The sequence below is a fragment of the Sprattus sprattus genome (assembly GCF_963457725.1).
Source record: "Sprattus sprattus genome assembly, chromosome: 4".
NCBI lineage: Eukaryota > Metazoa > Chordata > Actinopteri > Clupeiformes > Clupeidae > Sprattus > Sprattus sprattus.
Window position 1 is genome coordinate 11,184,847 of NC_137923.1, and position 24,376 is coordinate 11,209,222.

Below are 24,376 nucleotides of genomic sequence, written 5' to 3' on the forward strand. Positions count from 1 at the left end.
TGGCCCTGCGAGTCCCCTCCTTTTCTGCTAGTCCTTCCATTAAGCTATTGTTCCTTCGCTCTTTCAGGTTACTCTGCTCTTTCTCCTCTGTGCTCCTCTCCTGTCCTTCTTCTCTACTTTCCTTTAGCTCTACTTTCTGTCTTACCACAACACACAAAAACACACACATACACACAAACACAATGTATCTCTCACATTCAGACACCCACAGTCTCTCCTTTACTCATTCTTTCTTTCACTCTTTGACACACACACGCACACACACACACAGGAACGCATACACAATCACAGTCTTTCTTTTATGCTCTCTTTCTCTGTCACACGCACATACACACACACACACACACACACACACACACACCTTCCCTCTTTTTGTGAATGGAGGGTAAGGTATCTAGACAATGTACGTGATTAAGGTGACAGTTCAGGGTGACTTTTGCGCTGCATTCTGCTGTTGCTGTGCTGGGACTCATTGGAGAGAAGAGACTAAATGAAAGACCTCCCGTTTCCTCCAAACAGGACACAGTGCCAACCTGTCCCGCACACATCCGCAACAGTCAACGCTGCAGGATCCTTAACCAATCAGGTTTTGTACTTTTCTGTAAAGATGAAGATACAGTACATTATCCATTGTTCTTGTTTGTACAAAAAGTGATGTATCTCTGCTTAGTATCTCATACAAAAGACCTTTCTGGTTTATTGCTGAGGTCTATGAGGAAGGTGGTCTCGCCAATGTCAAGCGAGAGGGAGAGACTTCAAACCTCAGCGTCTTAGCCAATGATAACAGTATTCTTAATGGAAAAAACGTGAGGATGTCAGAATGTGGAATGTGGAATGTTTCCCGCTGTCTGTTTTTCTCCACACTCCCTGTCAGACCTGAAGACAGTGGTGTCTGGTCAGAGGGAGCGATGTGCCTGTTAGTGGAACGTGTCCATTACTCTATTATGATCACTGTGTGATGTACTCCAAGAGAGGCAAAATGTGAAAATAATGGTGTCTTTCTTTTCCTCAAACTGCTCTTTTAAGTCCTCTCTGTTGCAATGACTTGTTGTGTATTTGGTTGGTTTATCAACTATGAATAAATGACAAAAAAAAAAACTCTGAGAAAAGCTATGTCTAAGTATTCACTGGTGAATAACAAAAATCTTGTAATTAGCCTGCTGATAAGTTATTTATGGCCTGCTGGTCGAGGTGCAGTGGATAGCATTAAAGTCCATATAGTCCATCTTTTCTGAATATAGATCACTGACAAAATTAGAGATGTTAAGTCATGTCATCTTCAACCCCCTGTATGCGATACAGTAACACATCTAAAGGTGTTGTAGAAAAGAGGCTTTGATTCTTGTCTCCAACATAGTGAGTGAGGTGTAAGCTGATAAAAAAAACACACATATGACAAGCCATTAAACTTCAAAGATTGAATTTATTATTTCACTGATGTACAAAACAATTCCATGTATTCTTAAAAATAATGTCAACTGTAGATTTGTATGCATAATTTACATGTTATGAGTTAAAGTTTAAATTTCATTCACATTGTTTTCAGTGGGATTATAAAGAGCATTCAGGGTCATGTATGCACTTATTGCTTCTCTCTACTGCATGTGCACTCCGTCGTCTAAAAACACTATACGCTCTATAATAAGGTCACCAAAAATAATCTTGTATGGCGGGCAATACATTCCAAAACTTAGACACTTATTATTGCATTTTAGCAATTAAAACAAGACCAAAAATAAGCAAATGAGACATAATTCACGCGGACCTCTGGTTTGCTGAAGATACAAAAGCTGTACTTAAAACTAAAGGCAACACTGATTAGACCCATTGGATCAAGTACAGCTTTCTCTAAAAAAATAACAAAATACAGCATTCTCATACTATTTGCAAGTTTCTTGACCGATGCAATTCTACCCCAGTCTAAAAAAACTACTGTCTCTACTGTACAAGTTATCTACAATACATTTAATGGACATCACCAGCTAGAAGGTTAAAGGGTATAACCCCTTATGGCTGAGGCTTCTGGCCTTCATGTGTGTGTTGGGTGTGTGGCTCTATTTGTACATGCTTATGTGTTTCTGTGTGTTTATACATAAAGATCTTAAAGGTCATTTTCTTTTCAAGCTCTGTCTCTCCAAACATGTGCAATTTGCGCGTTCAAAGAGCAACAAGAGTTGGAATTTACACGTGCAAGAGGGATACACACACACACACACACACACACACACACACACACACACACATCAGTCTGGAGCAGCACATGCACGGCACATTAAGACATATGAGTCTTGCATGGGCTGGAGGTAGACTGAGGATACTGACGTAGAACATGTGTCTAACACCCATCAGCACTGAAGCTCCTGTGATCATCAACACATATGCTTCCCACTCTGAGAAAGGGTCTCAGGTGGTAAAGACAAATGATAAATGTAAATGAGTAAATGACACTGTGCTTATGGATCTCTTCCGCTGTAAGCTCCTATGCTTGGCCAGGGCTCTGTTGTGTGGTTTTGCCGCAGTGTGGCATTTATTCTTGTTTGTGACGCCGTGTCGTTTAGTCTCACTTATTCTCCCCCGTTTCTTCCCTTGCTTCCTCCCTCTCCCCTGCCTTTCCCCCGTCTGTCTCTGCCTCTTGCGTCATCCCATTTGTCTTGGTGTCTCCTCCAGTCCCCTTGCTTGTTCTCCCTTCCTCCCTCCCTCCCCACCTCCCTTCAGTTTGGGTTATTAGGAGCTATATTTGGAGAGAAATTGTAGTTTCGCTCTCAAAGACAATCTTAATTAGATTTAAAGTGTCAGCACCAGATGGGTATGTGGGCTGGCTGTAGCTGAGTCACACACACAATCACAGTCTTCACATGCACCCTCACACATGCCCCCTGACTGATGCATGCGCTTCCATTACACCTTCACACTTAGATCTACATATATAACCCCCTTCCCTTTTATACAGAACCACAACTCCAGGACCAGAAGACCTATGCTGTGACCTGTTCACCCTCTACATCCCCACTAACACATTCAGATGATATACACAGAACCACATGAAGCTCCCTCCATCCCCGACACACATGGTTTCTCTCTCCGTCTCTCTCAAAAACAAATGGTGCGGAGAGGAAGCGGGGAAGTCTATGGGTTTTGGAGGTTTCAAAGGTCTCATCAATGACGCCCCCGAAACAAACGCCATCAAGAGTCCCTGTTAGGTCCAGACTACCCTGTCTTCTAATGGTTGTGTGTACAGTACAAGGGCGGATGGAGAGCGAGAGAGAGAGAGAGAGAGAGAGAGAGAGAGAGCAAGAGAGAGCAAGAATGACAGAGAGAGAAAGAGAGAGAAAGAGAAGACCAGTCTCATTCTACAAGATCCTTTGTGTCGGCAGCATCTGCTTCACGCGCTTCTTCTGGCTGCTCTTCAGACGGGGAGGGGCAAAGCTCCTCTACAGGCCCTGATTGGTTCACATCCAGTTGGGCGGAATTATAGTCACATGGCAACTCTGGAAGGTTTTCTGGGGAGTGGGAAGGGCTTGCTGGTTCGCATACCACCTCTGATTGGTCTTCTGACTGCAGGGTGGTGTTCTGAGTGGACAGCTCTGTGCAGTCCCTGCTGAACAATGGGCTGCCATCGATGGCCAAATCTGATTGGTCCTCCAGTTCAGGTGGGCTTGGTTCCCGTGGCAATGACATGCTCCGGTGCCGATTCCACAACCTGTGCATTTCGGTCACCTCCGCCACGCTGGTACTCGTGCCACTGTCACGGAAACTGGCCAACGGAGGGCGCACTTTCACACCTGTTACAGTCACTGAGCCCTCAATGGCTTTCCTCAGCTGTAAAGAGAATGCTAAAGGTGAGCAGGAGGTGGGAAAAATGCTAAGTATGTAAACCAGGAAGCAGAGGTCCTGCTACAGTCATTACATTACCATTTTACTGTGAAGAATGGACTTTCAAAGCACACTACAATACCACTGCCATAACTTTGATATTACTTGGCCCCTGTTCAAACAGTGGGAAGAATTCTGACCTGAGGCATCAGATGTTACACCACCATTCAGGATTAGTGATAAGTATCCAGGAAGCTTGCCAAAAACAGTGGGGAAGACTCTCTGACAATATTAATTCACCTCAAGCTAGACATCTAACTTAGATCTCCCAGACAAACAAATTATCAACTCCAGACATCTGTATACACTGACAGCTATATGAACAAGATAAGAATGATGACATCTGCTGCCACATATGCTGACTTTGCTGCTGTTGCCTGGCTTAAGTCCCGCTGTGGTGCTCACCTCTTTCAAAGACACGACTCCAACTAGCCGGCCCGTACTGGTGACGAAAGCGTGGTCCAGACCCAGCAGAGAGAAGATGGTGTGGGTCTGCCGAGGCAAACAGAGTACAACGGTTGCTTTAGAGCTCTCTAAATTTAATGAATTTATGCTTTGTAATTAGAATGTGTTGTATTGCAGTATCCCATTCAATAGACAACAAACACAAACGCAGGAATTTGAGATGGCTTTTCCTGATGAGGGGGTGACTCAGCAGAAATGTTTTTTTTTTTTTTTTTTTTTTCTGTGACACATCTATACAGGGGCGTAACTTTAGGGGGTGGATCAGATGTGGTCGCACCTGGGCCTGTGGGTCTTGGGGGCCTGTAGCCGGGGCCCATAGACATATTTATGTAAATCTTAGTAGTCTGAATAGCCAAGTCGCATTGCCAGAAATAGTGATGCAAACCCATATTCAGTGAAATAATTACACTGCCAAAAATAGCTACAGGTGGGTTAGTTTCAAGTGTTATAGGCTGAATATGTGCGCGGGGGGAGGGGGCATGTCGGCAGCGGCATTTCAAAACATGACATGTAGCTGGAGGTTGAATGTCTGAAAGGGTACGGGACTGTAAAATGTTTTGGAACCACTGCCTTACGCCACTGACTAGGGCCCGTCATAAAAGCCTGCACCTGGGCAGGTCGTAACTAACTTATGTCGCTAGCTATATATGAGCTGAAATGTCTTTGCGAAAAAGAAGTGAAAAACTGAAGCATTTGGCAGCTCCTGAAGTGTGTGGAGGTGACTGAAATAAGTGAGGGTGAATAGCTGTTCGGGGCACGGATGGGTCCAAACCTTATGCAGAGAGGTGCGCTCCACCAGCTGAAACGGGGCGGGGTCTATCTTGCAGTTCTTGAAATCTACAGGTTCATCCAGCTGTCTCTCCTCCCACTCAGTAATCTGACAAATGGCAAAAGATGACAGTGAGTGAGTCAATCACATCCTCTCTATGAGAGAATGCAAAGATGAGTCTGGAGAGAGAGAGGGAGAGTGTGTGTGCACGAGACATACCTCAGCTGTAGTCATGTCGTCTTCTACGTCCGGTGCCTGCTGGACACAGAGAACAGCATTACAGACAGACTTCTATAGGCTGATTCTCTCTCTCTCTTTCTGTATCTTTCACACTGATGGAACCGCATATGCGGTTCTTATGTGAGCATAGAAATGCTTATATAGGGGACTGATGGAACTGGAAAATAGCTATTCTACTGTTAACTTGTATCATTTCTATCTGTTACATATATTGATGTTTCCTGCTCTGATTGGCTGTTGCCTGGTTGTTATTGTGTGAGCATATATATGCTCATATAGGGGTCTGATGGAACTGGATATATTGCAATTCTGTTGTTGTAAGACATTAACTCCTTATTTTTTATCTGCAACTCATTTTGGATGTGTACTCTATCTATCTCACTGAGACCTGAACAAATGACATGTGAACCCCCTTCCCCTCTTCCTGCTTAAATCCTTTGCACCCTGGTATCACCCCTCCCCCCATAGGTGAACCCCTCACCCCACTGTCTCCCCCTTCCTCTCACCTAAAGGGTGTGGTCATCCCCTCTCCTTTTGTATTCTACCTGACTGAAATTTATAAATGCCAACACATTCTGCTATCAGGTAGGCCTTTCTCTAAGAAGCAGCTGAAAGGGGTCTCCACGCCGAAATAAACTACAGAAACCCGACTTCGTCTTCCAGTCCCTTCTTGAACTTTGGCGTGCTTATTGATATTCTGTCAACACATGCAAACATGCAAACATTCATATTCACACACATGCAAACACAGACACACACACTCGTATTATATGTAAAAACCATCCTGTTACATTCCGAAAGCGGCAGTTTTCAATTTGCAAAGATTTGTGAAAAACTTGAGAAACGTTATGCTTTCAAAGGTTGTTTGGATGCATGTTTGTAAATTATTTTTGGAACCAACATAAATTAAATTTTTTCAACAATTTATAATGTAAACATGAACATAAAATCACATATCCAAAACCGCTGCATTTTTTTAACCCACATTTACAGTTGACTCTGCTTTTAAAGAAATGTAAAGGTTATTTTTGTCTCAGTATTCAAGAGACAAGGGCGAACCGCAGTACCGGTAGTGCGGCAACCGACTTTGTATGTTTTCCAGTCGGAAGATTCCATTTCACCTTGTGCCGTGAAGCGTAGCAAACAGTACATTTCAGGAATCCTAAATTAAACCCTCAAAGCATGCTCCATCAAAATTCCCAAACCACAGCGAGCCATGAAGGGCATGGCGAAGATCAATGAATTACAATTACTGAACTCATTCACACACCTCCTCTCACACACAGCAACGACCACAATAGTAATGAGGAGGAGAGACAAAAAGGAAAAGAATCAGTTTGAAAATCCACTGTGGCTGAACCCACTAGACACTAGAGTGCGTGTTAGCCTTGCTAGCAATGAGGCGACGGCACCTCTGGGATGGGGCGGTGATTGCAGGCTGAGAGGTACCAAGGGGCACCGGATGCCTCGGAGCAGTGATCTTACCGCCATGGGGGTCCTGCCTCGCCTGGGCCTCCTGCTCTTACGAGCTAAAGCTCGAACTTTGCTTTTCTGAGAAAACAAACAGAGAGGGAGGAGCACACAGAGTTAACACAAGGGTCCAACACATGCTACGGAGCTACGTTTGGCTGGGGTCGGACCGATTAAGGTTAAAGTGATGCTTGTTGGCAGAGGTGGAAAGTTTTTTATAGTGCCATGAATCTGCTCCACACAGGCACTGGGCCAGGAAGCTGATTGGTTCTCCCTCCAGCTCCGAGAGGTGTGTTCATTTGACATGAAATATTCTGGGTCTTTCTTCCCTTCACACTTCACTGGCTTCCTTAAACTAACACATCTTCCCTCTTTAGTGAAGGCTCCAAACATTCTCCTACAAACACAGGTAAACTTATGACGGATAGTTAGCCAGTCTCCAACAAAGTGATGCAGTAATACTGTCCATAAAAAAAGAAATGTTACTGGGAGTGGATTATATGGGGTGGGTGAGTTTATATTCTAGGGGAGAGTGGTCATCTATCAGGACCTCACCTTCACTAGCTTCTTTTCTGGGTCCTCGCAGGACAGGGTCTGGGAGTCTGTGCAAAGAGAGACATGAGCACCTCAGGTGTTTAAGTCACGAATATGACATGACATGACATGAGATGAGACACTTCTGGTCACTTGCACTTCTCTCTGAGTTTACCTGTGACTAATTTGTGAGTCTAATAATTGAGTTTACTTGTGACTGGAAAAAGATAATTATAAACAGTCAGATATACTAAAGTACATTATAAGTATGAATACACATCATCTTTTTACAACATGAGTAAGTTCAAGCCTCAAATCACTCTGTGTTTGAGCACATACCGTTGGGTGTCTCTGTGTGGCTGACGGCGGACACTGTCTTCAGTGCAGACTTGAGTGGAATCTGAGAGTTGGAGACGGTTGGACTGTAGAACGATTCCTCAGTGGAGATCTGAAAAGAGAAGGAGAGGAATACCCACCAAACAGGGGTGGTTGACTTGACCACCTGCATGAACTGAGCCGCTGCTTTGAGATAGCCTGTCACCCTGTAACCTAGGTCTCCAGCGCAAGTCCACTCCACACACACACCTACATTCTTAAGGAAAAGGGTGCCATCTAGGTGTGACTCTCTACTGCTCTTCAGAGGTGTGCAGAGGCATTTTTAGACAAGAAGGCTGCCATGCATTACTAAATAAAAAGATATCTACATTTTGAAGAGCCCATGAATTATGTTTAACGGCCCAAGAACCTGACCCCTCTGTCTCCCCTGGCGCTGCTCACCAGGAATCGGACCGCGTGGCTCCCCGTGGGAGAGCAGTCCTGGCCTATCAGCGTGGGGTGGTGGGCACCGTTGCCCTGGGCCCGCTCTCGCAAGAACTCCAGCCGCTGAGCACGACTCAGCTGCAGGGAGAGCAGAGACTGGAGCTGGGAGCGCTCGATGGAACCCAGCAGGATCATGGACTCTAAGGGAGGAAGAGAGGAAGAGAGAGAGACATGGTTAAATTAGACTGATATGATATCTCTATCTATCAGCCTGAGCCTAATAGACAAACCCAGTGAGACAAAATAAATCAGATCATTAGAAAGAGGAGAATGGGGGAAAAGGCAAAGGGTTAAAATCAGACTAACCAAAACATGAAAATAAACAAGTAAGGCAGGGTGTACACAACTGTGTCCTAGAAGGCACATGAGGCACAATAAGTCCTGCTCTGATTTGTATAATGGCATGGGTTGACTCATACAGGTGAAAAGGTCTGACGGTGTGTGTCTGTGTGTGTGTGTGTCACGAATGGATGTGAGTACATGTTACCATTGGACTCCACCAGGGACACTGTTTTGAGCTGAGCCGGGATCATGGCATCCTGCACGTTGCGATAGGTGGAGGTCAGAGTGATGTGAGGCACGTCCCGCACCATGATGTCCTCTACTCGGATATTATACTTCCTACATCACGACCAAACGGGGCAGAGAGCAAAATAGGAGAGAGGCCAGATGAATCGATTAGTCAAATATGGAACAAGAAATGGTCAAAAAGAACAGTACCAATCTATTCCAGTGGTCCATGATGTGATCTACAAACTAACAGTGCATATTCTAGAAATTTGTAAATAGATGCAGAAAGATGGACATGTATCAAACTCATTTTCCTAAAACATTTTTAATTTAATTTGTTCAGAGGTATAGGTGAGTTTGTACTGTATGTGTTACCTATCCAGTTAACCAGAACAAAACAGAGGAGGCTCAAAGAGAGAGAGAGAGAGAGAGAGAGAGAGAGAGAGAGAGAGAGAGAGAGAGAGAGAGAGATAGAGAGAGAGATAGAGAGAGAGATACACAGAGATAAGAACAGAGGGGAAGAGAAGAGGCATAATCCAAAAACGACCTGCCTGACAGGCAAACGGGCAGGAGAGCGTGACACAGACAGGTGGGCAGGAAGGCAGGCAGGCAGATAAACAGACAGACAGACAGGTGGACTCACTCCTGATCCCAGCCCAGCTCGGGGAGATAGGGCAGCTTCTGGATACGGATGATGGAGTCATAGAGGGAGGGCTGCAAGCTCTGGGCTACGGCGTTGGCCAAGATGACGGCAATCATCACCGGCAGGATGTGCGAAATCTGACCCGTCAGCTCGAACACGATCACTGCCGTCGACACAGTGTGTGTGACCGCCCCTGAAAGGGCCGCCGCACCTGAGGTGGACACACCCATACAAGTTATAACATATGACACACATATGAGGACATACACACACGCACAAACACCTAGTAAATTACATCACACGTTATACACTGACAGACAACAAACCCACACACACGTTTACACACGACAACACACAAACAAACACACACACACAGTCACATTTCCACAGCCCTGAGCCAGTGTCAGCAAGCCATTCGATTTGTCATTGTGTTGGTCCGGATCCTTCCTGCGCCACTGCACATTGCCCAGAGAGCAGTGGCATCTATTTCCACTGACTAGATTTAATTTGTCTGGCTGTCAGTGTTGGTTGATGAAATATGCATGACTCCTGCACACCGTGCCCTGCAGGCTCCATTATTCTGGCGAATCAGAATGGAGCCACAATGGGCACGGTGGTTACATCTGATGGCTTTTCTCTCCCTCTCTCTCTCTCTCTCTCTCTCACATGAGTGAAGAGGGAGAGATTGGACACGAACCAGGATGCCGTGGAGGATACTGACCTACAACTGCATAGCCGCCAGGTACTATGGGATACACTGTGCCGTCGGCATTTATGCCATCAGGGAAGACGGCTGCCATGCTCTCTCCGACGAGACGTCCGAATGCAGCTCCTGCACACCGCACACCGCACACACACACACACACACACACACAAACACACACACACACACACACACTGTTATAAACTAAAACTAAGATCCTACTGTTTGCTTGCAGGCCAAATTTTCAGATATTTCACTTCAGCAAAAACCTGCAAAAAATACTCACATGAAATGTTTTTCGATCAAGCGTGTGTTCCATGACCAACATAGCTGGAGGTGATTTGCAATGTTTATACACCAGAGGATTTGGTTTGTCAGTCAAACATTGATGCAGATGAGATATGGAGGAAAAAAATACGTCGAGGATAAAGAACAAAAGTTAGACGCAAACCAAGAAGTGAAGTGAAGTGGGATAAAATTTAAATAAAGATGCAGTTTACCTGCCAAAATGACCTGTGTGTATGAGCAGCCATGGTAGTGTCCATATTGAACAACAAAGCTACAAGCAAACGACACCTGTGGAATGCAGTGGAATGCTGATCTCTCTCAGACACAGAGTCTCACATTCACACACTCCCATGACTAAGATCACCCGCATTTACCTATGAGGAACACTGGCATGAAAGCTCCACAGGGGACTGGCATGGTGGTGGCCAAAGCTGACATCCAAAACTAGGAGAAAAAACCTAGTCAGTGTCACACTCTTACACACACTGGATGGCGCTAAGATGCACCACACTATCCACACTCAAAGGCTCAAACTTGTATACATAAGCACACACAGCTACTTATGAACGCTTATACATACTAAGACTAGAAGAACATGCCAGTGGCCACACAACACATATCCCCCTACACACACACAAATACAACTTGGTGGATGTACCTTCATGAGGACAAAGAGGAGGAGTGTGACAAAGACGTTAAGCTGTGGGTGTTTCCAAGCCTGGAAATCAAACTCCTCCGCTACTCCCTGCTTGTACCAGGTGCGGTTGTCAAAGAGCGCCACCAGAGATTCGTGCTGAGTTAACTGTGGAGGACCAAACAAAACGGCACCTTAAAGAGGATGGCTGAGTTACATTAAACACTACATCTAATGCAGTCTTAAAGCACAGTGGATGTGAATGTAATCATTGTGTTTCGGGGGAATGCAACCTTAGTTTAATGTCCTACAACTCTACCGCTCAAACCATATTATATTTGCCACTACTACTACCACTGCTAGAAAAGATGTTGCATAGAGGCTGATCACAGAAACAGAGATAAGAGTAACCAGACCTGGCCAGCCATGAACTGTCCAAACCCTGGAGGGAAGGTGAGGCTGGACACCAGCAGGGTGACTAGAGCCGGGTAGACCAGCCGCCTGTGCAACATGAGTGAGAGAGAGAGAGGGGGAGAGGTAGAGAGAGGAAGAGAGGGAGGGAGAGAGAGAATGAGAGGAAGAGAGGGAGAGGAAGAGAGGGAGAGTTACTCTGGGTGTCTTGTTGTTATGTGAAGGCAACAGCAGTGCTGAAGAACACTCTGGTACAGGCGGGATAAAAGAGCCCCTGATTTAGTTTTCCTCTTGTGCAATAAAACATTTCATCCATTTATTATAGTCTGGCTTCTCTCCACAAAACACTGACCTAGCTCTGTCCAGGTGAGCAAGGCAAAACTGACTCAGATCACAATAATCCCTTGACTGGCATGCAGCCTCCGTCTGGTACTGATGCCTGGTGTTCTGTGCTGTGTACACATGATGCGAGTTGAGTAAACACATCGGCCATCTTTGCATCCCCTTAGAGGATAAGCGTAGGTTGAAGCATGGCTGCAATAACGGTGGACATCTTTCCAAACATTATCGATTGTTCTGTCATTCTGAACATAGATTTCCTAGCTCTGCAAGTTCAGGACGGGACAGGAATGACATACGGGTCATAGGTCAAACATCTATTTTGCCATCAAGGGTAGTTGCTCATCTCTTCACGACGATATGGCTACAGAATAAGCTGAGAAAATAATAAAGTCAGGCGCTTTATCCCTAAAAAGTACATAAACAAGTTAGACAGCATTCACATCAAAATTAATTTATTTGTGTCGGTCCTTGAGGCAAATAAATGAATGTCTATGTGAAAGATGCAGCTCTTGAAATGCTGACTCAGCTCTAAACACTGCAGAGTCACCTGTCAGCAGCACAACCCTTATGTCATAAAGTACTTACTTCTTCAGTAAAAACTTGTTGATAGTTTTCTGTTTTCTCATGGATTCAACAATTATTCTGTTCAGGTACACAAACAGAGCACCCCCAAAGCCACTGGCAATTCTGAGGAAAGAGGAAAAGTCCAAGAACAACAAAAAGTATTTTATATAAACAGCATTTATTTTTGATTAATTCTAATAAGAGTTTAAACTAATTAGTGATAGTTACAGCATATGATAACTGCCATATTCCTGTAAACTATGATGTCTGATCGGAAGACAAACTTCTTTGACTTAAATTCTAGGGAACAGTGTACACTGGGAACAGGATTATCCCCATTCTCCACCCTCTAACACTTCATATCAATCTAGCCTGCCAAGGTGAGTGGTGATTTCTGTCGGTGCTGTCTAATTCAGAGAGTATGTGTCTGACCTCTCACAGAAAGGTCAGTGTGGTGCTCAAAGGCATGTCTGATGCCTGCATAAATCAGCCCTAATGACCTTCCCACCGACCCAAAATTACCCCACCAGCCCAGAGAGACCTCAGTGGCCCAATAGTCAGGCCGGGAAATGATGTGGCTAACGGCCAAAAGACTATTTATAGAGCTGTCCTCTTCTTGTATGGAAAAATGACACATAACCCAGAAAATCATGACAACCAACTCATGATCATATACATTTATGTGTACAAAGTTAAGTGAGAATAAGTAAACAGCTAAAGATAACCTAAAAGCTCTATTATTAATTTTAAACCTGAGTGTTTAGAGCTAAGAAATCCTCTAAAATATTAGAAAGAAATCCCCGTATGTTCCATTCAATAAACAGAGAGGACAATGCAACGCATCAACATGTCTTTTACACCTAGTCAGTGAGCGAAGTTTAAAGGCTCAGTGAAAATAATTTCTTGGATCTAATTATTTTTTTATTGGAGGCCACTGCAGAGAACATACCCAAGGACAGCAAATGCTGGAAGCTCCTGCAGGTCAAAGGGGAAGTCGAGGCGGAAACGCGTTTTAAAGAGAGCAGTGATTGTCTCTGAGGAGAGGAGAGAAAAAGAGGGAGCGGAAGATAAAAGGGAAAGAGAGAGAGAGAGAGAGAGAGAGGGAAAAGAGAGGAGAGATAAAAAGAGAGGGGGAGAGCAAGCTATGGCGTGATCTAAAAATGATGACCCACTTTTGATTGTGTTCCACATGACTGGTGCTGGCCTCACCCTCATCCTGGTTCCACACGGCCAGCACTCTGAAGATGAAGGCACTGAAGGTGGCGGCAAAGAAGCCTCTCCAGTAGTTCCTCACGGCAAAAAAGGTGGACGTCACTTCGATGCTGAAGAGCACACCTGTCACACACCCGGGACACACTCACTAATACTCTTACATTTACCAAACATATCAGTGTGCAAACATATCGGTGTGCTGTATTCATATACTTTTGATATTAACTGCCCAACACTGAGTCTGTAAGTGGTAAGACCATCAAGACATGATGAATGATAAATGCCACAAATGACGTTAACTTCATAGTATGTCATCACAGGGCATAGTAATAGTACATAGTTTATATCACATTAATCTGTTTCAAATATAAAATAAACAGTCATCTCAAATGTTCTGGAAAGGAACTATGGTACAATGTAAATGTAAATGTAGTGTAACCCATTTTGTATTACACTGATAAACAAATCTTTTTTCTGCATGACCACTTGTAGGATGTTTTGGAGATTTTGACTAGTAAGAAGTTGAGTGTGAACTATGCCTTTAAGGCTAGGGTTATGGTTACCAGTAGGGTTAATAATCATTGTAGGAACACTCAGTGACTGCCGCTAATCAAATAGACTTTTTGTTATGTCATCACCAAGTGGGCAAACAGAAATGTCCTTGAAGTAAAAGTTCAACGTCAGCAACCTCAGTTTTCATAAGTAACTTCCTACGCCTGATTAATATCTGAGGGATATCAGTGTTATTCGGCAAACAATACATCTCAGGCTTTTTGAATGCTGTGAGTGGTGTAATGCAAGTGATATAATGTACAGGTTAGGCTAGGCTTTGACAGGCTCCAGCTGCAGTGGGCCACTGGCGTGCTCTCACCTCCAATAGGGGCAGCGAAACAGCAGCCCACCCCGACTGCACAGGCTGCAGAGAGCATCTCAGTGTTCCTCAGCTCGTTCTGGAAAACAACAGGAGAAGCTAATGCTCACTGACTGACACACACACACACACACACACACACACACACACACACACACACACATACCAAACATATTCTGTTGTATGCACATACCTACACACAAACGTACACTCACCCACACACTGTCACTCTCATACAAACACACACACACCCACACTAAACTAATTCTGTTGTACGCACGTACATACACACAAATGTACACACACCCACACACTGTTACTCTCATACACACACACACACACACACTCTCTCTCTCCCTCATACAGTGACACAAACACACTACGCCCACACTCACATTCAACAAGCTGTCACGCTCAACAGGGGGAGGGGACACACACAAAAAAGGTGAAGGGACAGGACAAACTACCAGAATGAGTGAGTTCCAAATGAGACATGACAGAGATATGGAATGAAACAATGACGTGAACTGGCTTCTAAAGTGATTCATCTAATGCCGTGAAGGGGTTGCAACCATATACTACGTCACTAAGTCAACACAGAAAATAGAATACATTCGAAAAAAGAAAAGAAAATGACAGGGGGGGAAAGTCATATTCATTGAAAATGACTACATGTACTTCTAAAGGACATGTTTAATTTTCAGCCCATGGACCAGTCACTCCCCGCATACGCACTCTTACCTTGGTTCCCACAAAGGGCTCTTCCTTCAGCAGTAAGTGGAAATAGACAGGGATAACAGTGAACACCTGCAAATGGCGGTCTCTCTGTCACACTGCACTGTCTCTGGCTCACTGCCTTACACAACCCCTTACACAAACCATTTGGAAAAGAGATGTTCCTGATTTTGTGTTCACTCAAAATGTATACCCCTGCCTGCTAGTGGTCTGTCAGTCATCATGTACTCACCATCAACTCCTGAGTCAACATAATCTGGTAATATAACACATAATATATTAATGACGCTGGTAAAACACACAGTGCATGATTGTTTCCCCGAATCCATCCCCTGGGGGTGTATTTGCATTTCTTGAATGTCTTTATTTTGATGACTTTATCATTGGCTCAAGCTTCATAAATAACTTCCTGGCAAGCAAGCAAAGTCATTAAATATCCTTGTAGACATACAAAAGATTCCAAAGCACTTTTTAGAGGATGTCATTTTTTTATGGCTATAGCAATTACAGCCTGAGTATTCTTTTTACACACTGGTACACAACATGCCCTTCAGCACGAGGGGTTGAGACACATCCTGTTGTGTGTTGTAGTGATGCTGCTGGTATAAATTAAACAATGAAAATGAAGCACAATGTAACAATGACACCCGTGATTGACAACGCGGGCTACAATCTATCAATCAATCTATTAAGTGCCATTGACATAGCTGCAAAGGAAAGAGCTCTGAAAGCTTTGACAAACCCTAAGAATTCATTTCATGTAGCTATTTTAATTTGGATTTTTGCAATTATGCTTATTTTGTTTGACACATCTTTTGTTAATTCGAGAGACTGATGGAAACCTCATTAAGACTTGTCAGAAAATATTCAGACAGAATTTACCCGCATGTCCACAATTGCATTAACTTCTCTGTCAGCCTCAACATCTATCTGCATCCTGTAAATGCTGGTCCTGTATTATTCACAAGTCAGGGGTGGCCCATACTTCAGCATCCTGTCACAATGGTAGGGACCACAGAAAATATTTCATTATGCAGGCACTTGCACGTATTTTCTTACCTAGCTAGATAAAACTGTTCAAAGTGGTTATTCTGTCCTAATCATATGTAGACATGCTATGTTTACAACTAAGGGGGTATTTACTGCTGCAGTTTCCACATCTATACCATTTATGTAATGAGTTTGGAATGGCATGTGCAGATTTTGGAGTAATGGATACATTTACATCTTTTCAGCATCTGACACAAATGCCTCTTAAAACAGCTCTGGAGCTGGCCTCAGTTATCAGACTGCAATCAGTCTGATCAATACCTCTGGGCTGCATTCAAGCCAGGCTTTCCTGATGTCAGATATCTATCCAATCTCCCCTACATGTTGAAGCTGCTCAGCAGAAATGGGCTCAGAGAAACAAACATGAGGTACTGTATGTAACCCTGAGGCTGAGGTTTGTAAAGTAAAGGTCCTGCCATGTGCACTATGCACACTAACTTCACACATCAGTATTACTTCTCAGTTCAGGGAACAAGCTGATTAGCCAGTCCAGATAACTGACATCAATTACTGACTGATGGCGTCCACTGACCGAACCTGCCCGTTCCACCTCTAACTCGATCAAGCTTAGCTGACTGGTGCAGCAGGACATCTCTCTCTCTAGTCAACATTTCAGTTATAGCCTTTTCATCCACTTCCCTAATCAGTTTCTTCATTTGTGGTGGAAAGATCGGTGAGACTGGGATGGATCAGGTGCGACACATGAGAGAGGTGTGAGTGCTGAGGAAATGAGGCCCTCATGGAAAGGTCACCAGGAACTGAGGGGTTTGGACTTGAGGGAATGGTGGGGTTTGCTCTTGCTCTCCTCCTTATGAAAGTGTCTCTTACCATATAGATTCCTCCAAACAAGGCCATAAACTTGCTCAGGAGAGCTGCGCACAAGCTGGCTACATGAACAAATGGTCCCTTTGAAAGTGAAGAAAAAGAGAACAAAGGAGAAAGGAGTGCGAGAAAGAGAGAGAGAGACAGAGAGAAAAAGAAAAGAGAGAGTTGACATGCAAGGAGAGCCATACATACAACCAGATAATTAAAATATTAGTGATTACAACTCAACTGCTCATAGTCAGCACTCATTTACTCCCTCGCCATTGCTTTAGATTCTGTTGCGTTTCACTTCCACAAAATGACTGCAGGTAGGTTTTAGCACACGTACTTTATATATTACCAGTTCTGCTAAGAGAGCTGGAAAGGGGATTATTCAAGGGGCCCAGAGGCTGAAGAGGGCCCACAAAAAAGGTATGAATTTATGAATTGAGGACCAGAACATCATACCCTCACAGGACACAGAAGTCCTATCTTTACAGTTGTGTAGTCCACGTTTGCATGATAAAGGGTCTCTCACCTCCTTCCCCAGTGGCATGCCACTGCCCAGGGCACAGGTGAGACCGATGACTTTGGCTACAAAGGTTTTAAAGGTTAAATATTCCTTCAGCACCACACCTCGCAGGATGGTCTTCATCTCGGGGATCCCTGAACCTGTGGGTGCCAGGTAACAAGTAACAGCCCGCAAGGAGAGATTATGCATCCAGTCCAGTATATGTGTGTGTGTGTGTGTGTGTGTGTGTGTGTGTGTGTGCGTGTGTGGGTGTGTGTGTCTGTGTGTGGGTGTGTGTGTGTGTGTGTGTGTGTACATAACTTGTAAACCAAAAAAGTCAGAGTAACACAGAGGTTGTGGAGAATAGGGGAAAGAGAGAAAGAGAGCAGAGAGAGAGAGAGAGAGAGAGAGAGATAAGAAGAGCCTGAGGGAGAGTAGGTTACACGCAAGTTGCCAAGTGTCTGCAGCACTGTCTCACCCACTGCCTGCGGGGCCAGGATCTGCGTGAAGCCTGCTGAGAAAGTGATGAGGACCACGGGGTACGTCACCCACGCCAGGTACTGCAGCAGCATGTTGCTATCCAGCCCCGCGTACATCCACTTCTGGGCTGCGGAGACAAAGCAGACCCCACCGCCAGCACCACGGCTCAGACAGCTGCACTTCGCTGCATTGCAACACAGCAGCCAAAGCTTTCCACTTGCCACAGCCAAAGGACAGGACAGTGAGGGGACAAATAAAGTATAAAGAACAGCAGGGCAAAGGGCTGAGCGCACCATCGGTGCACTGACAATCTTTAATTGCTGTTCTGGCGGAAACAAATCTGAAGGTGTGTTGCCGCATTTGGGAGATGAACTTTTCATTGATTTCTGATCAGGAAAAGAGAGATGAAGGGTGAAAGGTTGTGTGTGTGTGTGTGTGTGTGTGTGTATATGTGTGTTTGTGTGTGAGTGTGTGTGTGTGTGTGTGTATGTGTGTGTGCAAGAAGACAGTATTGTGATTATTATTCTGCTTTTGTGTTTGTTTTAAGCTCTTCTGCACCAAACACTTACTCTTGCAATTCAGGAAGATCTGCCTCAATCAATTATATCTGATAAACATATGGGCAAGTTGGCAGACAGTTACCTCTGCAACCCCACATCCGCTCTGTGGCTCACCTTGTTGGGCGAAGGCGATGGTGTAGTCCATGACCCAGCTCACCAGCGCCATCACCAGGCCGAGCAGGATGAGGAAGATCCAGTCCTCTCCCACCCGCGAGATCAGGAACTTCCGACAACGTTTGGCGCCGTCTGCAAAAGACACATGGACATCCCAAGGTCAAAGCCGGCACCCTCCCTGCTCCCCCGCCCCCCTTTTCCTCAGCCTCTCTCTCTAAGCCCTCACATGATTTCAGTGGCTGGAGTGGCTTGAACCGGCCTATTATGCCACCTGCAGCTGCACTGACAGTGTGACGGGAATGGCAGGGAGTGGGATGAGGACAGGGCAGAGAGAGAGAGAGAGAGAGAGACAGACCGCAACAGAGAGAGCGCTTGGTGCATTATACATCATGTCCTCCGAGATCAGACCCTTTAACACACCAGATAAAGAAATCAAACCATTGCAAGAATCACAGAAAGTAGGGAATGAAAGAGCAAAGGGAGGCCTTTAAGCAGTATGAAACACAAAAAAAAAGAAAGAGGCAAATAGAGTTTTAGCACATTTGAAGCGAATGAGTGATGATTTACAGAGCAAGGGAGGAACATCTGCATGACAGCTTTCACAAGATGAGAGACTGATGAAAGATGGAGCAGAGGTGGACCTCAGTGAGGAGGGTGGGGGGTTGGCAACGAGGCTCTCTGCCCGACGAGCCCCCAGGCTGCTGGGCACGCCAGCCTGACCGCAGCAGGCGGCGACAGATGTCTCCAGACCAAAATAAACTCAACCCGCCGTCACAACCAAGTACTCGCTCCTTTTCACAGGGAGCAACTAAAGAAGCCTTGCTCTAGCACTCTAGACTGTGGGGATGGAGATCTAACACACTGCTCTCTGTGCCAGTGTCCATACTCAGTCAGCACCATATTTCATCACAGAAAAAGAGTCTGCTACGCTCATCAAGGCCCTCAGTTTTCATTTCTACTAGTAGGAGAGGAATGTATTTGAAGAACAAATTGCATTTCACTAGCTCTACTCAAAGAAGAACAAAACAGATCACCCTTCTTCTCTGAATCTGTGTGTGTGTGTGTCTGTGTGTGTGTGTGTCTTATGTGATGCTCACTACAGCAGAAGCACTTATCTGCCCTGTAAAGGCAACAGCAATGCTGAGAGGGGAAAGTTTGTGACATGCACGGCCGACACAGCAGCAGCGCTTAAGAGTCTAATGCGCCAGTAACACCTAAGTAATAGCTCCTGTCAGTGTGGGCTTCGCCACGCATTCTTAGGCATAAGCACATTTGGGGGGTTAAATGACACTGATAAGCACACAGCATGGTGTCGTCTCGGGAGTCAACACCTTCTGTCAAAAGTTAGAGGGGAGAGAGCTGCGTACATCCACTTCAAGCCCACACACACACACACACACACTCTCTCACAAACTCTACAGACGCCTCCACAGTCACACACACGTAGAATTAAATATACCCTACAGGTGTCATCTTAGGTGTAAGGTGTTACCCTCATCTCTGTAAAGTCAGACGTGGAGGAGAAGAGGAGAGGGGGAGGTGTGTGCATCAGCGTCTGACATCCCTATGGGAGGCTGCATGCATAATGTAGCAACGTACAACTAACAAGCCCTGCACACACACACACACGCACACACATGTATGGCAGAATGGCATCTATTTATAAGCAGGCCCGGCTGGGTATGTGAGGAGGAGGTGGGTTTATGTGGGAGGCGCGAGGAGGCACTTTCTCTATGCCTGTCATGACAGCTACTGTCAGGCTCCTCATGCCAGGCCTCCCAGTGCTTGTCAGAGTTGGAGTCAGCTAGTGCCTGTGTGGTGCGCGCCAGCCGAGCCGAGCAGAGCCGAGCGGGTCTGAGTCGCGCCGAGCCGGGCCGAGCGGGTTTGAGTCGCGCCGAGCCGGGCAGAGCGGGTTTGAGTCGCGCCGAGCCGAGCGGGTTTGAGTCGCGCCGAGCCGGGCCGAGCGGGTTTGAGTTGCGCCGAGCCGAGCGGGCTGAGCTGGACAGGGCTGAGCCAGACAGGGCTGAGCCGAGCCGCGCCGAGCTGAGCTTGACAGGGCTGAGCTGAGCCGAGCCGACGGGGCTGAGCCGCAGCCATGAACCCGCCTCTCTCCCCCCACACCACTCAGCAAAATCGTTATTAATGCGGGCAGAGGCGGGGACTGAGGAGTCGCGTTATTAAGTTAGCCAGGGTAAATCAATGGAACGTTGTTGATATAGCCTGTCACAAGCCTCTCCGCCCTGTGTGTGTGTGTGTGTGTGTGTGTGTGTGCGCATGTGTGTGTGTGTGTGTGTGTGTGTGTGTGTGTGTGTGTGTGTGTGTGTGTGTGTGTGTGTGTGTGTGTGTGTGTGTGTGTGTCTGTGTGTGTGTCTGTTTGTGTGTGTGTGAGATTTTCACAGGTAATTGCCTCTAGGTAAACGGATGGCAAAGAAAAAAAAAGTGGTGGTTGTCAAGAAGCAATATTTAGTGGTGTGTGGCCAAAAAATGAAAAAAGCAGAGGGAAGAAGTCAGACAGAAAGGAAAACCTTAAGATAAAGAAAACGGGAGGATAGGAAATGTTGGCAATGCAGAACTTGACAATTTTTCCTCCAGTGCAGGTGGGTATCCAGGGAGCAGAGCTGACAGGATTTGTAGACACTGTCACAGTAGTGGAGAGGACAGTGGGATCCTTGGGGTTTTAATGTGACGCCTCTGAGACAATAGGCAAGCTCAACGGAAAACACAGACGCACAACTCTCTCAGTTCCGCGTCAGGCAAAGACGGCGGTGTCCATGAGGCAACAGGAGGAACCCCACTGACCAGGAAAAGGAGGCAGAAGGCGGCACGGGCTGCACTCACTCCAAAATTCGAATTTTGAGAAAATACGAATAAAATGATTAGATTTGATTTAGATTTTAGGGGTGTTATTAGAATTTTGAGAAAAAACACACAAAAGACACACACACACACACACACACACACACACAAGCACACTCCACACAAACATCATTACACTGACACACCCTCAAGCGGAAGATATCTCCACCTTGGCACTTGTTCAGTCCACACATACTCGTGTACTGACATATGCCCTCTCTTTCCACACACACACCTACACATGTCCTACCCTTTCCTGTACTCTAAGCAGAAGACACAATCACAGAGGTCGCTTTTCTTTCACATACAAACATAAAACACACAGTTTATGTGGAATCTGTACATTTAAAGTTTCACTGTATTAACCTGCTGAAAACTTTAGGCTGATTAAGCACTCTGCTGGAGTATTATAAAAAACTCCATTGACAGTCAGAAAGAAGGGACTCTGAACATGAATGAACATGATAGCAGAGCCACATCATTTATACCATTCCTTTGATACCAAGCCTCTGGCTCTAAAATGCATTTTTCACCTTCATTTGCATGTAAGAGAATATTGGCATACCTGCAACCTGAGCCACCAACTGACTCGTATCCAAGTTCACATCAGAGATAGTCAATCAACTGTTGTCTGGTGACAAGAATGCAGTAACTCGATGGGAACAGCAGGAGGCAGTATATCAACAAGCAGCTTAACCATTCAGTCTGCATTGGTCTGCATGTCAATTAATTTAGAGCTGCGCATAGGCCCAAAGTGCTGTCGGCAATGGCATAGCCAGGAGAAGGTTTCCAGAAGCTCCTTCCAGCCTTACAGCTGTACATCTACATCTTGGGACGAAATGTGTCTTTTAAAGCACACACATACCCATCCATTTGAGAGGAGCCACTTTTTCACCAGATCTAGGATGAACAAGTCCCTCTGCTCTTCTCCTAATCTCATCTACTGGGAGTGAGAGGGCTGCTTCTAGACTGACTGCTCAGTGTGTGTGCACATGGGAGCCATTACATCACAAGCCTGACGCTCCGAGCACCTGATCACATATTGCACATGTACCTCCCATTGATCAGAACAGGATCAATGGCCAGTGGCCTCCACAGAGATCCAGGCACTACTAGCGTTAAATGAAGCACGTTCCATCTGACTGGCTGCGGTATTTGGTTCTGGTTAAAGTGTCACTGAAGCTTTGAGTCTGGTACCAGAATGCTGGAGGTCTCTGTGTGGCACTGAAGTTGACTTTGAACAAGCACTCCAAGCTGAGATGTAAACAAAAAAACACAATTTATTCATGCTTCATCACAAATGCAAAAGTTACAAGAGCAGGGTGAGAAAAGGCTGTTTGATGAACAGATGTTTCGGTCAGGCATCTTCCTCGCTACCAAGGAAGCTGCTTGAGGGGCAATGAAGACATTTTTGAGTTTCCACTTCCGACACACACAACCCAGCGCTGTTTCTAGTGTTGATGCACCCTGCCACAGACGAGATAAGCTCCGCTGCCCTGCAGTCCTCTGCACACTGGGACCCTTTACCCTGATCCTGCCACAGGGGCTTTCCCCACCCTGATACCGTCCTCCCTGTCTCCCGCACCCTGATACCGTCCTCCCTGTCTCTCCCACCCTGATACCGTCCTCCCTGTCTCTCCCACCCTGATACCGTCCTCCCTGTCTCTCTCACCCTGATACCGTCCTCCCTGTCTCTCCAACCTGATACCGTCCTCCCTGTCTCTCTCACCCTGATACCGTCCTCCCTGTCTCTCTCACCCTGATACCGTCCTCCCTGTCTCTCCCACCCTGATACCGTCCTCCCTGTCTCTCTCACCCTGATACCGTCCTCCCTGTCTCTCTCACCCTGATACCGTCCTCCCCATAGACATGTATAGGTAGACACCGCCTCCACTGCTTCTCGGTGAAACGCGTCGCCGCCATTTTGGGAAAGGAGCTCTCTGCCGTCAGAGGTCTGTCAGACGTGTCAAACTAGCGCAAGTTGCCAGGAGCTGCGGTTTATCTGGATAAAAATCACGATAACCTTTTACATTTCGCAACCAATTTCATGGAGTATTCAAGGGTTTATGCTCTACGTGAAGTGTGTGAAAAAGATTTGCCTCTACGTTACTTTGAATCTCGCTAGTTTAATCGCCAGTCATACATGTGCATGGGTCTATAATAAACGCTCGTGCATTTTGAAAATACTGAGAAGATCAATAAACTATCGAAATAGTGCTTCTTTAGTTACTACGTATTGACCATCATTAAGAGAAAGAGCATACATCAAATAGTGAGAAACTGGCAGTCAGTGTGTTTTTCATAGTTTAATAGTTCCTTTTCAAGTATGTGCATTAAGAAACCTTGAACAGTGCAATTGGCAATACACAGTTATTTCACAAATCAGCATTAGGCTACAAAAAAAATCTATATATTTCTATAGCAGTAAAAATATACACATCTCAATATATACATAGCCTACACATCTCAATAGTTGAACTGTAATATAAATAACATAGCATATATATAATACAATATAATATAATGACTCAGTATAATGTGCAATGGAATAACATATGATATATATAATATGTGATACAATATAATATATTTTAAGTATAAGTATATATTCATATTATAATATATATATATATATATATATATATATATATATATATATATATACAGTACTGTGCAAAAGTTTTAGGCAGGTGTGAAAAAATGCTATGAACTAAGAATGCTTTGAAAAATGTAAACAATAAATGTTTATTTTTTATCCATTTACATGGTAAGACTGAGCACAGCAACAAGACACAACGTAGTTATACTGCATCAGCAGGGTCTCTCCCAGACAAAGATTTCAAACCAGACAGGGGTTTCAAAATGTGCAGTTCAAGCTCTTTTGAAGGAGACGTTGAGGATCGTAGACGCAGTGATCA

At 45.2% G+C, this 24,376-nt stretch overlaps 1 protein-coding gene across 1 annotated transcript in view; it reads right to left on the reverse strand.

Annotated features, from left to right (window-relative positions):
- Window positions 1–3,345: 3,345 nt before the first annotated feature.
- clcn2a (chloride channel, voltage-sensitive 2a) overlaps window positions 3,346–24,376 on the reverse strand; it is a gene marked incomplete at both ends in the record, with an annotated part of 39,395 nt that continues 18,364 nt past the window's right edge. Inside the window, 23 exons of the mRNA XM_080837539.1 lie at window positions 3,346–3,819; window positions 4,279–4,365; window positions 5,111–5,215; window positions 5,327–5,362; window positions 6,833–6,898; window positions 7,373–7,419; window positions 7,691–7,799; window positions 8,129–8,310; window positions 8,658–8,791; window positions 9,324–9,534; window positions 10,045–10,155; window positions 10,689–10,758; window positions 10,973–11,116; window positions 11,365–11,449; window positions 12,287–12,388; window positions 13,215–13,299; window positions 13,475–13,600; window positions 14,349–14,427; window positions 15,090–15,119; window positions 16,962–17,039; window positions 17,476–17,609; window positions 17,927–18,055; window positions 18,603–18,734. Of these exons, the coding sequence (XP_080693665.1) occupies window positions 3,346–3,819; window positions 4,279–4,365; window positions 5,111–5,215; window positions 5,327–5,362; window positions 6,833–6,898; window positions 7,373–7,419; window positions 7,691–7,799; window positions 8,129–8,310; window positions 8,658–8,791; window positions 9,324–9,534; window positions 10,045–10,155; window positions 10,689–10,758; window positions 10,973–11,116; window positions 11,365–11,449; window positions 12,287–12,388; window positions 13,215–13,299; window positions 13,475–13,600; window positions 14,349–14,427; window positions 15,090–15,119; window positions 16,962–17,039; window positions 17,476–17,609; window positions 17,927–18,055; window positions 18,603–18,734 (2,756 nt within the window). The remainder of the gene's footprint in view (window positions 3,820–4,278; window positions 4,366–5,110; window positions 5,216–5,326; window positions 5,363–6,832; window positions 6,899–7,372; window positions 7,420–7,690; window positions 7,800–8,128; window positions 8,311–8,657; window positions 8,792–9,323; window positions 9,535–10,044; window positions 10,156–10,688; window positions 10,759–10,972; window positions 11,117–11,364; window positions 11,450–12,286; window positions 12,389–13,214; window positions 13,300–13,474; window positions 13,601–14,348; window positions 14,428–15,089; window positions 15,120–16,961; window positions 17,040–17,475; window positions 17,610–17,926; window positions 18,056–18,602; window positions 18,735–24,376) is intronic.